This window comes from Cydia strobilella, chromosome 23 (genome assembly GCF_947568885.1).
Source record: "Cydia strobilella chromosome 23, ilCydStro3.1, whole genome shotgun sequence".
In the NCBI taxonomy this organism is placed as follows: domain Eukaryota; kingdom Metazoa; phylum Arthropoda; class Insecta; order Lepidoptera; family Tortricidae; genus Cydia; species Cydia strobilella.
The window spans coordinates 2,598,564-2,611,753 of record NC_086063.1 but is presented as its reverse complement, the minus strand read 5'-3'; the positions used below and the strand labels follow the sequence as shown (position 1 = coordinate 2,611,753).

Genomic DNA, 13,190 nt, shown 5'->3' with positions numbered 1-13,190 from the left:
AGGTATATCTACATCTACTTGGTTGTTTTATTCTCTTAAATTAATAATCAGCTAATCATGCTAAATTGCTTAATTGGGAAACTTTTAATATCAATTATCTCTTTTAAATATTATAGTGTGAAAGAGACAGTACCTATGACCAAGACCAATCATAGACATAGACAATAGGGTATTATACTAATTTACTACTACCTAGTCAAATCAGTTTCTTTTTTAGAACTGTCAAAACGATTTGCTAATATGGAATTTATATGAAATATTACACAGTGACGTCACGGTCAACTCACCTTTTTATAGTTCAATGCGATTGATTAAATAGAAATTGTGTTTAAAAATAACTGCTATCTATGTTTTTCTAATAATTATCTGGTGCTTTATTTCGTACATGGCGTGAAATAATTTATTTTACAGTACATATGGTGCTACTTTCTCGCACTAGTGCGTCAAATAGCACTTTTCGTGCATATGTCGAAAGTTTAAAGGGCCATATGTACTGTAAAACGTTGTACGATACACGTGCGAATAGGTAATTCGCAACTCGTGTCGATTTAAAACACTCCCTGCGGTCGTGTTTTAATTTATCGCCACTCGTTTCGAATTTCCTCTTTTCCGCACTTGTATCGTAAATAACTATTAAATACAGTGTAATACCTATGCGATAAACAAAACCGTCACTTTGTACAATCGCCATCAGATATATCAGAGCGACCAAGATGTTCAGAAATATCTGGACAATGCCTCTATTATCAAGAGGTTAGTGCATGTTCAGTTATTATTGAGCACGAACACGTAATAACGACATAAAGCAGAAGCGTTCTTTGCACGCACTATAGGTGCGAAAGTCCTCATAGTCTTAGAGTAGAATAGAATAAAATATATTCAGAGCGTTTAAACAACAAAAACTTAAGGCGGTTCCCTGAGCCAGAAGGCGAAAAATCTCCTTATATGATCATGTTTTTCTAAGAGGCGTTGATATTCGTAGACGTGGAAAAAATATATGTAGTTCTTGACTATATTATCTTTAACAACATAGCTTCCGATACACGAATTATGACACTTCGCTCGATACAATTAATTCCCTAAGTAACCTCTAACTCGGACTTTTAATCCTACTTTACTCGGTTATTTATTATGTGATACTATAAACAAAAAAAGAAGAAAAAACAATCTTAACATAAATAGTAATTTCATAGCTTTAGAATTTCGATATTGTAAGGTAACGTTTTTAAAATAAATAAAAACCGACAAAACTCGATTAAAATTGACACTTGGCGCGTATGTTCTTTCCCGTTCTTTCTTGCGAAATGTGACAAAGACAGCGGCAAACCGATGGAACGGCCTTAACTAACACATATCACAAAAACACTTCATAAAGTCATTGAAATGGTTTCAACGGTTTTAGGCGTTTTTAGCGTCCAAAGGGTTTATGAGAGTACAGAAAAACATCATGATGTTACACATAATTAGTTGTAAATGTAAAAGCGGTCGTGATTGGATCGATCAGCTGACTCGTTTCATTTGAACCATGCCCTATAAAACAAATGGAGCGTAAACATTGCTTGCAAAAAGATGCTAAATCCATCCGTTGTCATATCCGTTATTTTATAATACACCAGTAGCTAGCGGAGCGGACGAACTCTTCAAAACAATCTTGACAAGACTTTTTACTAGTATCCGACCGAAGTTTTGCCATTAAAAAAAAAACATATTTCCGCCGAAGGTTCGGTTTTGGCAAAAAATCTGGTTTCGTTCGGACACTACTTTTTAGTCTCGACGGAACGCATTTATGGCTAGAGGCTGTTTGTTTGTTTGATTTTTAGTGTGTTTGTGCATATTAATGATGTCAGTTATGCATGTATTGGTTTTCTGTAAAAGATTTGTGTACACAATCGATAGATTTGAATTTTTTTGAAATTTTTACACTTCGAGTTAGGTATGTGAGGAAAGTAACAGCATGTGCAGATTATTTCAAACATTTCGTTTGCTTAGAACATTTTGCCGCTGCCTATAAAGTATCGACAACGGCTCAATAAGGTACAGTAGCACAGGTCATGGATATGGTGAATAATTATCGCCATAAGTAAAGTAGGTCGCATTTATGTAGGCTGATCTGACGTGAATTCAGGGCACCTACAAACTACATATCACATTAGATAATGCTTAGATATTGACGATCGACATTGATCGACAATTATACGGTTTGAAATAAAACTATGAAAACGGATTATATCGCGTATATTGAATTTATAATACATCCCGACGTTTCGAACCCTTTACAGCGTTCGTGGTCTACGGGTGACTCATACGGGGGTGGTGACGGGTTTTCATAGTTTTATTTCATGAGTAACTGTCGCGGTAGCCGAAGACAATATATATTAATTATACGGTTTGTACTAGGTAATAGTAATTTTATCACAATTCAATTTAAAAAAATGTGTACGCGAGCCCGACAATTAGGATCCTATTGCCATCAAAAAGAAGTCTAATAAAATTTATGGAATTATGATATTCTGTCAAGCCATTTCCGTCAGTGGAAAAAAGCGGCAAATTTTAAAAATGTAGGCGCGAAGGGAAATCGTCTTTTTCTTCTGGCAAAATTGTTTGACCGGCTATAGTTTTTCTGTATGTTGTCTATTTAAGGTGAACTACCCAACGACCTGACCTTTTAAATCACTGTCATTGGTCTATAATCTTGTAGGAATGTCATCACTGCTCCATTTAAATTAGGTTGAAACGCCTAACATCTTAGGATCGCGAAAAACTTTAGTATAGATAGTTCAGTACTAGGACTTGAAATATCATATTAAACCTAGTCTCTTTTGTCCACAGGCGGTAGACTGGTGGTCGGTCGGCGTTCTCACATACGAGCTCCTCACGGGGGCTTCACCGTTCACAGTCGAAGGCGAGAAGAACACGCAACAAGAAATCACCAAACGCATAGTGCGGTGTAGCTACCCCGTGCCTACGGAAGTCAGTCCTGAAGTGCAGGACTTTATTAAAAAGTGAGTCTTACTCCTCACACGGAATCCCTTCGCTGTACAAGGCTCTCCTTTTCCTCCTTCCAGAACAGAGAAACCGAGGAAAAGGTGGATGGACTGTGTGAGAGATGATATGAATCGGAACACAAGTGAATGATGAGATGACGGGCGTCAGAGATGTGTATGGAAGAAAAAGACATGCCGCGCCGACCCCAAGTGAATGGGGTCTGGGCAAGCGAGTTATTATACCCCTCTGGATTACCTACTTGACCTACCTCACTTTTTGAGCTACTAACTACTCGTGTCTAAACAGTCGTGTATAATTTCAGATTGCTAGTGAAAGACCCGCGGCGGCGCCTCGGAGGCGGAGAGAGCGATGCCGACGAACTGAAGAGACATCCATTTTTCCAGGTTAGATCTTTGTTGTCAGGTTAGTGTCCACATGGGCCACCCTACACTAGCGTCTTCCAAGCATCGTCGTCTAGTAAACTCTATGGCTGCTGCTCGACGCAACGTTGGCGCAACTGCGCAGCGACGCCATTTTCTAAAGCGCTGACTAGACGCCGACGCTCAAAAGACGCTCGTGTGCGGTGGCTCTAACATTTTGTACAATACCTTACAATGAACAATATCTTGTACAATATCTTGAATGTAGTTTCCAAATTTAGTTTAAAATAAATTGAAATGTATGAAACGCTCGCTGCGGCAATTGTGCAACTCGTAGTTAAGCGTACTTTGTATCGATCCTTTTGGCCCAGTGCCGCAGTGAGCGTTCGAGTTTAGTATTATTGTCAATTGCGATTTAAGTAGGTATTGTATCCTACATATTAAAAACTCAAGAGGAGTTTCTAAATGTGTAATGATTATCTGGCAATGCACGTACTGAGTAAGCATTCCATAGAAAGACATCGTGCAACGAAATGCCTCCTTCGGTTAGCGATTTTTCGCGAACTGTCTGCCAATGGCCATTTAGGTTTAGGGACGTATTCTATGTATAGGTGTTTTGCGGCTCTGTATGTATATTAAAATGAATATGCGCTTTTTTATACTGTAATCAATGTAGATATAGTAAAGCCCACTAATACGTCTGGTTTATTTAACTATAGAACCTCGACTGGGACGCCGTAGCGCGCCGCGAGATCACCGCGCCGTTCGTGCCCGCGCTCGAGCACGCCGCGGACACGCGCAACTTCGCCGACGAGTTCACGCGCATGCCGCCCACCGACTCGCCCGCGCAGGCGCCCAAACACAGCGACAAGCTGTTCCTAGGTGAGTGTCCGACGTCCCAACAGTAGCGAGGCTAGCAGTTACACCGTGTCCGACACGAGACACGCGCAACTTCGCCTATTACCAGTGACCACAATTTCAACACCGTGACACGCTTGAGCTGAGCGTGTTGGATGTTTTAGATTACTATAATATTTATTGAAAACGTGTCTTACACATACTTTTAATTCACAACGACGGGACTTAATCGCGTATAATTAAGTGCTTGACGACCGCCATCTTGGCGACATCGAGTCGGGATGATTTTTTTGTTTTTGCTCATTAACGTTGTTTGAAGTGTAATACTGATAGCTTATTATGCAGTAAACTAATGAAGATGTGTGCGGATAATGAAGAATTAATCTAGATACGAGTTTATCCACCGTTTTGGCGTCAACGCCAAGTAGCTCCACGTGGCCCTTGTATAGTCGCTATCGCTATACAAGAGCTCATAATATCACAACTACCGAACAATGTCGTGCTCTAAGAGCATTTGGAATTTCTACCTCTAACCGTATCTGGATAGAGCCCTAGAGGCCATAATTGTATTATTTATACTTTTACCGTACACTGGCTGATTTACATCAAGATTGAAGAAATATAACGCGATCCCACGTGGATCCCACTTTGACGTTGGCGAAATCATCGACAGTATCGATGGAGCCATTCTACATAAAGATTGATTGACACACAACACTCAGATGTTCGACTTTTCAACAATTTCTAATGACTGTGTTCCATGTGGACAACTGGACAATAATAAAATCTTGAAAGTTTAAATCAGTGTTTCAATTTTTTTTATTTTAATCGCTACTTTCCTTCCAGGATATTCGTACGTGGCTCCAAGCATTCTGTTTTCTGAAAACGTCATATCAGACCAGATATGGATGCAGGCTACGGGACAGAAGCACGATAAACTCAAAGGATGGGTTGCCAAGGTAACTAATGTAGTAATGTAATTATTTCTTACTAGTATTCTACAACATTAGAACCATCTCAATACGAACACTTGTAACATGGCAAACCTGCATAGTGCAGCCACCGGGCGCACTGGCCGGTTGTAAAAAAAAAACCAAACCCGTCTTTTGTTTTTTCTCATCACACTTGTTAGTAGTGTGTGTGTGTGTGTGTGTGTGTGTGTGTGTGTGTGTGTGTGTAACGTCACACTCACACTCTTTTAGCGTAGCCTTATACTGGATGAATTTGGGGTCCGGGTGGTCATAATAAACAAATTTCCCCATGAGACTAACCACAATATCGCGAAAATAAATCTAATTTATTCCCTTATATGTATGGGCCTAGGAGTAAATATTTTCACGATTTTCATATCGGTCTCGTGGGAAACCTTGTTCAGTATGACCACCTCAATACATTTTTGACATTGGGGATCACGACCCCGAAATTAACCAGTATACATATACGAGTGCTGTATGTTATATTATTAGTTGTCTTATTGACGCCCCATCACATGGCGACCCTGGCAGGTTTCGAACCGGAAATCTTCTGGAATCTTTTTTTTTTGCTGGAATCACACTTCATACGATTTCCCATGTAATATATGTCATTTTACACTTGTGAGGACCAGTGAGATAGGACGAGGGTCCTTTATGTTTAAGTTTTACTTGTCCTCGCACTTTTTAAACGTGAAACCAAATTGCGCTCGTCAAACCGGCGTATTCCTATTTGAGTGGGAATACACCGGCAATATTCCCATTTGAATGGGAATACACCGGCAATATTCCTATTTGAATGTGAATACACAGGCAATATTCTTATTTGAATGTGAATACACAGGCAATATTCCTATTTGAATGTGAATACACAGGCAATATTCTTATTTAAATGTGAATACACAGGCAATATTCCTATTTGAATGGGAATACACCGGCAATATTCCTATTTGAATGGGAATACACCGGCAATATTCCTATTTGAATGGGAATACACTGGCAATATTCCTATTTGAATGGGAATACACCAGCAATATTCCTGTTTGAATGGGAATACACCGGCAATATTCCTATTTGAATGGGAATACACCGGCAATATTCCTATTTCGGGGAACAACGATCATAACGATGGATTTGTATTTGTTGCAGGACTCTCCGTTCTTCCAAAAATACGCCGTGGACTTAAGCACGCCGCTGTTAGGCGACGGGACCTACTCCGTCTGCCGAAAATGTATACACCGCGACTCCGGGAAAGAATACGCTGTCAAGGTAACTATCACTTTGTTCTTTTGTAGAAGATAACACTTCGGACGCACGCATGCGGGTGCTATTATAGGTATTCCGTCGCACTCGTCCGCGCCAGTTAGCGTTCCTGTCGTTGCTGATACTATTTCTCATTAATGTCAATATCCAGGGAGGAAAATAGCAAAAAATCTAGTGTTTTTTTTCTAACAATAGTTCTAATTCGATAGCGGACCCCAGGCTCCCTGAGCCGTGGCGAAAAGCCGGGACAAACGCGTGGAAGAAAGAGTTCTAATTCGACAATCGTCTCGGTTTCAGATAATCTCCACTCAGAAGAAAGACATTAAACAGGAAATCGAACTGCTAAAAGCATGCCAAGACTGTCCCTACATCATAACACTCCACGAAGTCGTACAGGATTCTGTAAGTTTACCCTATTTACTATGTTACAAATAGTCACTAGAGAACAATGTGTGTCATTATTGACCCACATTATTCTCACAATCACTATGGGTTAATTGAATTGAAATTGAAATTCTTTATTTCGAACTTGACGTCCATAGGGTTAGGTCATACAATAACTTAATCTAGAGTTAGTATTACAATTAATTAGACAAAACAAACAATTGGACAAAACAAACAGAACAAAACATTACATAACAGAACATTAGTATTAAAGCTAGGTTAAGTTATCTCATTATTTGTTAATTTCACTGTTGTCTCAGATAGCATTTCATAGTATTAAGTTTTATTAATAATTTACATACAGGAAACTATAGGTCTACATTGTAATAAATTCTAGCTGTCAGCTTATTCACCTACATGTTTTATAAGTCTGTTTGTTTCTAAAAAAAAAAAAAAAAAAAAACATTACATTTATAAGTTTCGCGGCGGAGCAGCAACAGGTGCGTGTAGCTGCATGTACCGCTTGACTAGGGGCGAGTCCCAACGCTGCGCCAGCGTACTTAGGATGCTGTTCGTGCTGTTTCGGCTGCGATTAATAAATAAAATATGAATATATTTTGATTAACTGTAATAATTGTTTCCCACAGGCATTCACGTACATAGTGACAGAGCTAGCGACGGGCGGCGAGCTGCTCGCGCACATCGGGCCGGGCGGCGTCGGCGAGCGCGTGGCGCGCCGCCTGCTGGCGCAGCTCGCGTGCGCCGTGCGGCACATGCAGCGCCGGCGGGCCGTGCACCGCGACCTTAAACCTGAGGTAACCGTACTGTGTAGACATTCACGTACATAGTGACAGAGCTAGCGACGGGCGGCGAGCTGCTCGCGCACATCGGGCCGGGCGGCGTCGGCGAGCGCGTGGCGCGCCGCCTGCTGGCGCAGCTCGCGTGCGCCGTGCGGCACATGCAGCGCCGGCGGGCCGTGCACCGCGACCTTAAACCTGAGGTAACCGTACTGTGTAGACATTCACGTACATAGTGACAGAGCTAGCGACGGGCGGCGAGCTGCTCGCGCACATCGGGCCGGGCGGCGTCGGCGAGCGCGTGGCGCGCCGCCTGCTGGCGCAGCTCGCGTGCGCCGTGCGGCACATGCAGCGCCGGCGGGCCGTGCACCGCGACCTTAAACCTGAGGTAACCGTACTGTGTAGACATTCACGTACATAGTGACAGAGCTAGCGACGGGCGGCGAGCTGCTCGCGCACATCGGGCCGGGCGGCGTCGGCGAGCGCGTGGCGCGCCGCCTGCTGGCGCAGCTCGCGTGCGCCGTGCGGCACATGCAGCGCCGGCGGGCCGTGCACCGCGACCTTAAACCTGAGGTAACCGTACTGTGTAGACATTCACGTACATAGTGACAGAGCTAGCGACGGGCGGCGAGCTGCTCGCGCACATCGGGCCGGGCGGCGTCGGCGAGCGCGTGGCGCGCCGCCTGCTGGCGCAGCTCGCGTGCGCCGTGCGGCACATGCAGCGCCGGCGGGCCGTGCACCGCGACCTTAAACCTGAGGTAACCGTACTGTGTAGACATTCACGTACATAGTGACAGAGCTAGCGACGGGCGGCGAGCTGCTCGCGCACATCGGGCCGGGCGGCGTCGGCGAGCGCGTGGCGCGCCGCCTGCTGGCGCAGCTCGCGTGCGCCGTGCGGCACATGCAGCGCCGGCGGGCCGTGCACCGCGACCTTAAACCTGAGGTAACCGTACTGTGTAGACATTCACGTACATAGTGACAGAGCTAGCGACGGGCGGCGAGCTGCTCGCGCACATCGGGCCGGGCGGCGTCGGCGAGCGCGTGGCGCGCCGCCTGCTGGCGCAGCTCGCGTGCGCCGTGCGGCACATGCAGCGCCGGCGGGCCGTGCACCGCGACCTTAAACCTGAGGTAACCGTACTGTGTAGACATTCACGTACATAGTGACAGAGCTAGCGACGGGCGGCGAGCTGCTCGCGCACATCGGGCCGGGCGGCGTCGGCGAGCGCGTGGCGCGCCGCCTGCTGGCGCAGCTCGCGTGCGCCGTGCGGCACATGCAGCGCCGGCGGGCCGTGCACCGCGACCTTAAACCTGAGGTAACCGTACTGTGTAGACATTCACGTACATAGTGACAGAGCTAGCGACGGGCGGCGAGCTGCTCGCGCACATCGGGCCGGGCGGCGTCGGCGAGCGCGTGGCGCGCCGCCTGCTGGCGCAGCTCGCGTGCGCCGTGCGGCACATGCAGCGCCGGCGGGCCGTGCACCGCGACCTTAAACCTGAGGTAACCGTACTGTGTAGACATTCACGTACATAGTGACAGAGCTAGCGACGGGCGGCGAGCTGCTCGCGCACATCGGGCCGGGCGGCGTCGGCGAGCGCGTGGCGCGCCGCCTGCTGGCGCAGCTCGCGTGCGCCGTGCGGCACATGCAGCGCCGGCGGGCCGTGCACCGCGACCTTAAACCTGAGGTAACCGTGTACTGCGTAGACACTAGAGATATTCGCCAACTATTCGGTATTCGACCACTTTGCCCAATATTCGGTATTCGGCCGAATGTTGCCTACTATTCGACCGAATACAAAATATCTGTTGCACCTACCTAAAAAGAAAAATTACCAAAAACTAGGTATATTTAATATTTAAAATGTATTCTTGGAAAGTTGTTAAATGCGAAGACGTTTTTTGAGATGGGTCTGATTTGATTGACTCTAACTACATCAATTAATTCTGTTCAACAAAAAATATATCTTAGCAACGTTGTGCTTTGTTGGCGAACAGTTTTCATAATAATTGTGACTCATTAAAATGTTCGCATATCATGCCGAGAGAGTGGCCGAATATTCGGTATTCAGTCAAAACCACTATTCGGGGCATTTCTACTATAACAAAGAGTTATTGATATGATAACAGAAATTAGTCTAAATTAGTCTAAGTAGTTAAGTACCTATGCTATTCGTGCGAGCGCATACCTAGTTATAGATCAATATATGTATACAGTCCACATCGATATTAAGTTAGTATTGAATAAATGACATGAGAGTAAACACGCTTCGAGTTTAAATTCCCGGCTCCTCAATAGTCAACCTTGCCGCCTGGACATATGGTCCAAATCGAGCCGGATTGGATTGGTCACACCTGTGGCCGGGCGGCCGGCGCTCGAGATAAGGAAGCCGGACGAGTTTTACTGCAAGTTTTAGTGCAATTATAATTAAACGTAATAACATCGAGTGTGAACATTTATAACTTTTGGTGTCTATAAGTGATTTTTGAGACCTTTTCGCTACAGTTTATTACGTTTAACGTTATGAGTGAGTTATAATATTGAACTGAGCAATATAAACCGAGTTTTTGAGACAATTTCATCTGAGTGCTAGGTTATCTACCTACTTACATCCTACTTATATCTGCGAGAGTTGTGCGAGTCATCATGTCATTAGAAGAGCTTATCGAATATCAAGAAGAGTTAATAAATAATATGAAAACATCAGAGAAGAACTATAAAAAATCGCCGAAAGAGAGAATCAAGCAGCCGTATTTAGAGACTAGACTTGAAGTACTTGAGTTACAATTTAAGGAGTTTCAAAGCGGACATAAGGCGATTATTTCCAAAGCGTCAGGAGATAGAACGGAGACATATTTTACACAAAAGATGTATGAGGAGTTTGAGGAGGTGTATGTTCAATATAAAACGATTTTACGGGAAGCTTTGAAACCGTTTTTGCAACAAAGTGCACAATCATTACCGCAAATTCGTGACGTGGCCGTTGTCAGTGAAAACGGTAATTGTGACGTCAAATTGCCTCGCATTGTTTTGCCGACTTTTAGTGGCAAATATGAAGAATGGCAAACGTTTAATGATATGTTTTCCTCGTTAATCCACACAAATAAGAACATTACGGCGGTTCAAAAAATGCATTATTTGAAAAGTAATTTATCTGGCGAGGCGCTGAGTTTACTTAGTAATTTTTCGACTACCGATGCAAATTATGATGACGCTTGGAAACAATTAGTTCGACGTTATGATAATAAAAGATATAACTGTAATGCTGTTATGAGGAGCTTATTTTCGACCAAGAAAATACACAACGAGTCTGCTAACGCTGTGAGGCAATTATTGGATACTACATCAACATGTTTGAAGTCGTTGCAGAATATGGGTATTAGTACGAGTACTTGGGACGCAATTGTCGTGTATTTGGTGATTACAAAATTGGACGCTGAATCTATTAAGCAGTGGGAGCAGCATTTAAATACGCTAGGCGACGACTTACCTACCTGGGAGCAGTTGCGTGAGTTTATGGAGTACAGATTCAGGTCATTGGAGATGATTGACACCAACACGTCCCGACCAACACCACCAGCTAAGCCTGCAGCTAAGGTTAAAACATTTCACACTGCTATCGAGAATAAAGTCAAGACGAGTGACATCGAGTGTGATATGTGCCATGAGACCCATCACATTTATCACTGCAAGCAGTTTGGTTCTATGACGCCTAAGGAACGTCAAGATTTTGTGCAAAACACTAAACTATGTTTTAACTGCCTGAGGCCTTCACACTCTGCAATGAAGTGTCGTCAGACGTCTAGTTGCCGTAAATGTGGAAGGAGACATCACACTCTCCTTCACTTCGAGAGAGATACCAACCAGGAGACGAGAGCTACGAGCGAGGTTGCTGCGTCATCGGCGTCGCCGAGTGTACCCCTACCCGAGAAACCGAGCACAACACGAGGTGACACAAACATTACAACAGCGTTTTCGAGAGGTGAGGCGCTTCAACCTAACAGAGTGCTACTCGCGACGGCTAGAGTTAAGGTATTTAATTCCACTGGTTGTAAACAAACTATTAGAGCTTTAATTGATCAAGGAAGTATGATTTCCTTTATTACTGAGTCAACTGTGCAATTACTTGGTCTCAAACGTAGACCTATAAGTACTTCGGTGTCAATGCTAGAGGAGTGTAGTTTAAATACCAAACACATGGTTTCATTTCGCGTGCTATCATGCCATGACCCAACGAGTTCAGTCGAAGTCTGTGCTTACGTATTACATTCTTTAACTGCTTTGCTTCCAGCTACCAAGCTTAACGTGTCTAAGTGGGCAGAGATTGAAGACTTACCTTTAGCGGATCCTGCGTATACAACGCCAGGTAAGGTTGAGATCCTTCTAGGTGCCGAGGTGTATGCAGAAATAATACTCGAGGGGTTGATCAAGAAGCGTTCAGAGGTTGGCAAAGGAACCATGATAGCTCAAAATACTATGCTCGGATGGATCGTGTCAGGCCAAGCAGTGAGAGGATCTGAGACTGAGGTGAGTGCTAGATTTACTAGTTTGCATGTTCATATTCAGGAAGATGACTTATTGAGAAAGTTTTGGGAGATGGAGAACGAGCCTAATATGATTAAAAAGGACATGACTAAGAGTGAGCAACAATGTGAGGAGTTTTTTAACTTAACGACTGTGAGAGATGACGATGGCAGGCTTGTAGTAAGACTACCATTCGCAACTGAGGACCCTAAGTGTCAATATGGCAATTCTAAGGAAATTGCTATCAAGAGATTAGAGATTTTAGAGACAAAATTACTGAGAGAACCTAAACTTAGAGAAGAGTATAACAAGGTCATGGAAGAATACCTAAGTCTTAATCACATGAGGGCAGTAAGTGAGAGAGAACTAGAGAATCCCAAGGCAGTGTATCTTCCTTTTCACGCTGTAATCAGGGAGGACAAGGAGACGACAAAATTTAGAATTGTATATAATGCCTCGAGTAAGGGAGACAACAACGTCTCCTTAAATGACGATCTCCTTGTCGGCCCTAAACTACAACAGGATTTGAGACACATTTTAATGAGAGCTAGGAGTCACAAAATATGCATTGTCGCAGATATCATTAAGATGTACAGGATGATTCGTGTAGCTGAGGAAGACACGGATTTCCAGAGAATCGTTTGGCGATTTAAGTCAGACGGATCAGAGCCAATACAACACTACAAACTATTGAGATTGACATTCGGGACAGCTTGCGCGCCTTATTTGGCCGTTAAGTCATTACAAAAGCTTGCAGAGTTAGAAGAGAGTAAGTATCCATTAGCTGCGAAAATAACAGGACAAGACTTTTACATGGACGACTTAATTACTGGAGCTGAAACTGAGGCTGAGGCACTAAAAATATTTGACCAGATGAATGAGTTGATGAGATCTGGTGGTTTCGAACTTCAGAAATGGAATACTAACTCTAAACCTGTACTAGAGAAGATTGTAGATAATAAAGAGGTATCAGATCAGACTGTACACCTAAAACTAAATAATACAATGAAGGTTCTTGGAGTGAGCTGGAAC

The 13,190-nt window shown here is 43.9% G+C and overlaps 1 protein-coding gene and 1 long non-coding RNA gene across 2 annotated transcripts in view; one reads left to right on the top strand and one right to left on the bottom strand.

The window, feature by feature from the left end:
* Nucleotides 1-13,190, bottom strand: part of LOC134751804 (uncharacterized) — a 123,738-nt gene that overhangs the window by 71,537 nt on the left and 39,011 nt on the right. The gene's annotated exons all lie outside the window — the stretch shown is intronic.
* LOC134751797 (ribosomal protein S6 kinase alpha-4-like) overlaps nucleotides 1-13,190 on the top strand; it is a 225,729-nt gene that overhangs the window by 196,613 nt on the left and 15,926 nt on the right. Inside the window, exons 7-13 of the mRNA XM_063687287.1 lie at nucleotides 2,830-3,002; nucleotides 3,308-3,389; nucleotides 4,085-4,247; nucleotides 5,070-5,182; nucleotides 6,344-6,463; nucleotides 6,755-6,859; nucleotides 7,489-7,656. Of these exons, the coding sequence (XP_063543357.1) occupies nucleotides 2,830-3,002; nucleotides 3,308-3,389; nucleotides 4,085-4,247; nucleotides 5,070-5,182; nucleotides 6,344-6,463; nucleotides 6,755-6,859; nucleotides 7,489-7,656 (924 nt within the window). The remainder of the gene's footprint in view (nucleotides 1-2,829; nucleotides 3,003-3,307; nucleotides 3,390-4,084; nucleotides 4,248-5,069; nucleotides 5,183-6,343; nucleotides 6,464-6,754; nucleotides 6,860-7,488; nucleotides 7,657-13,190) is intronic.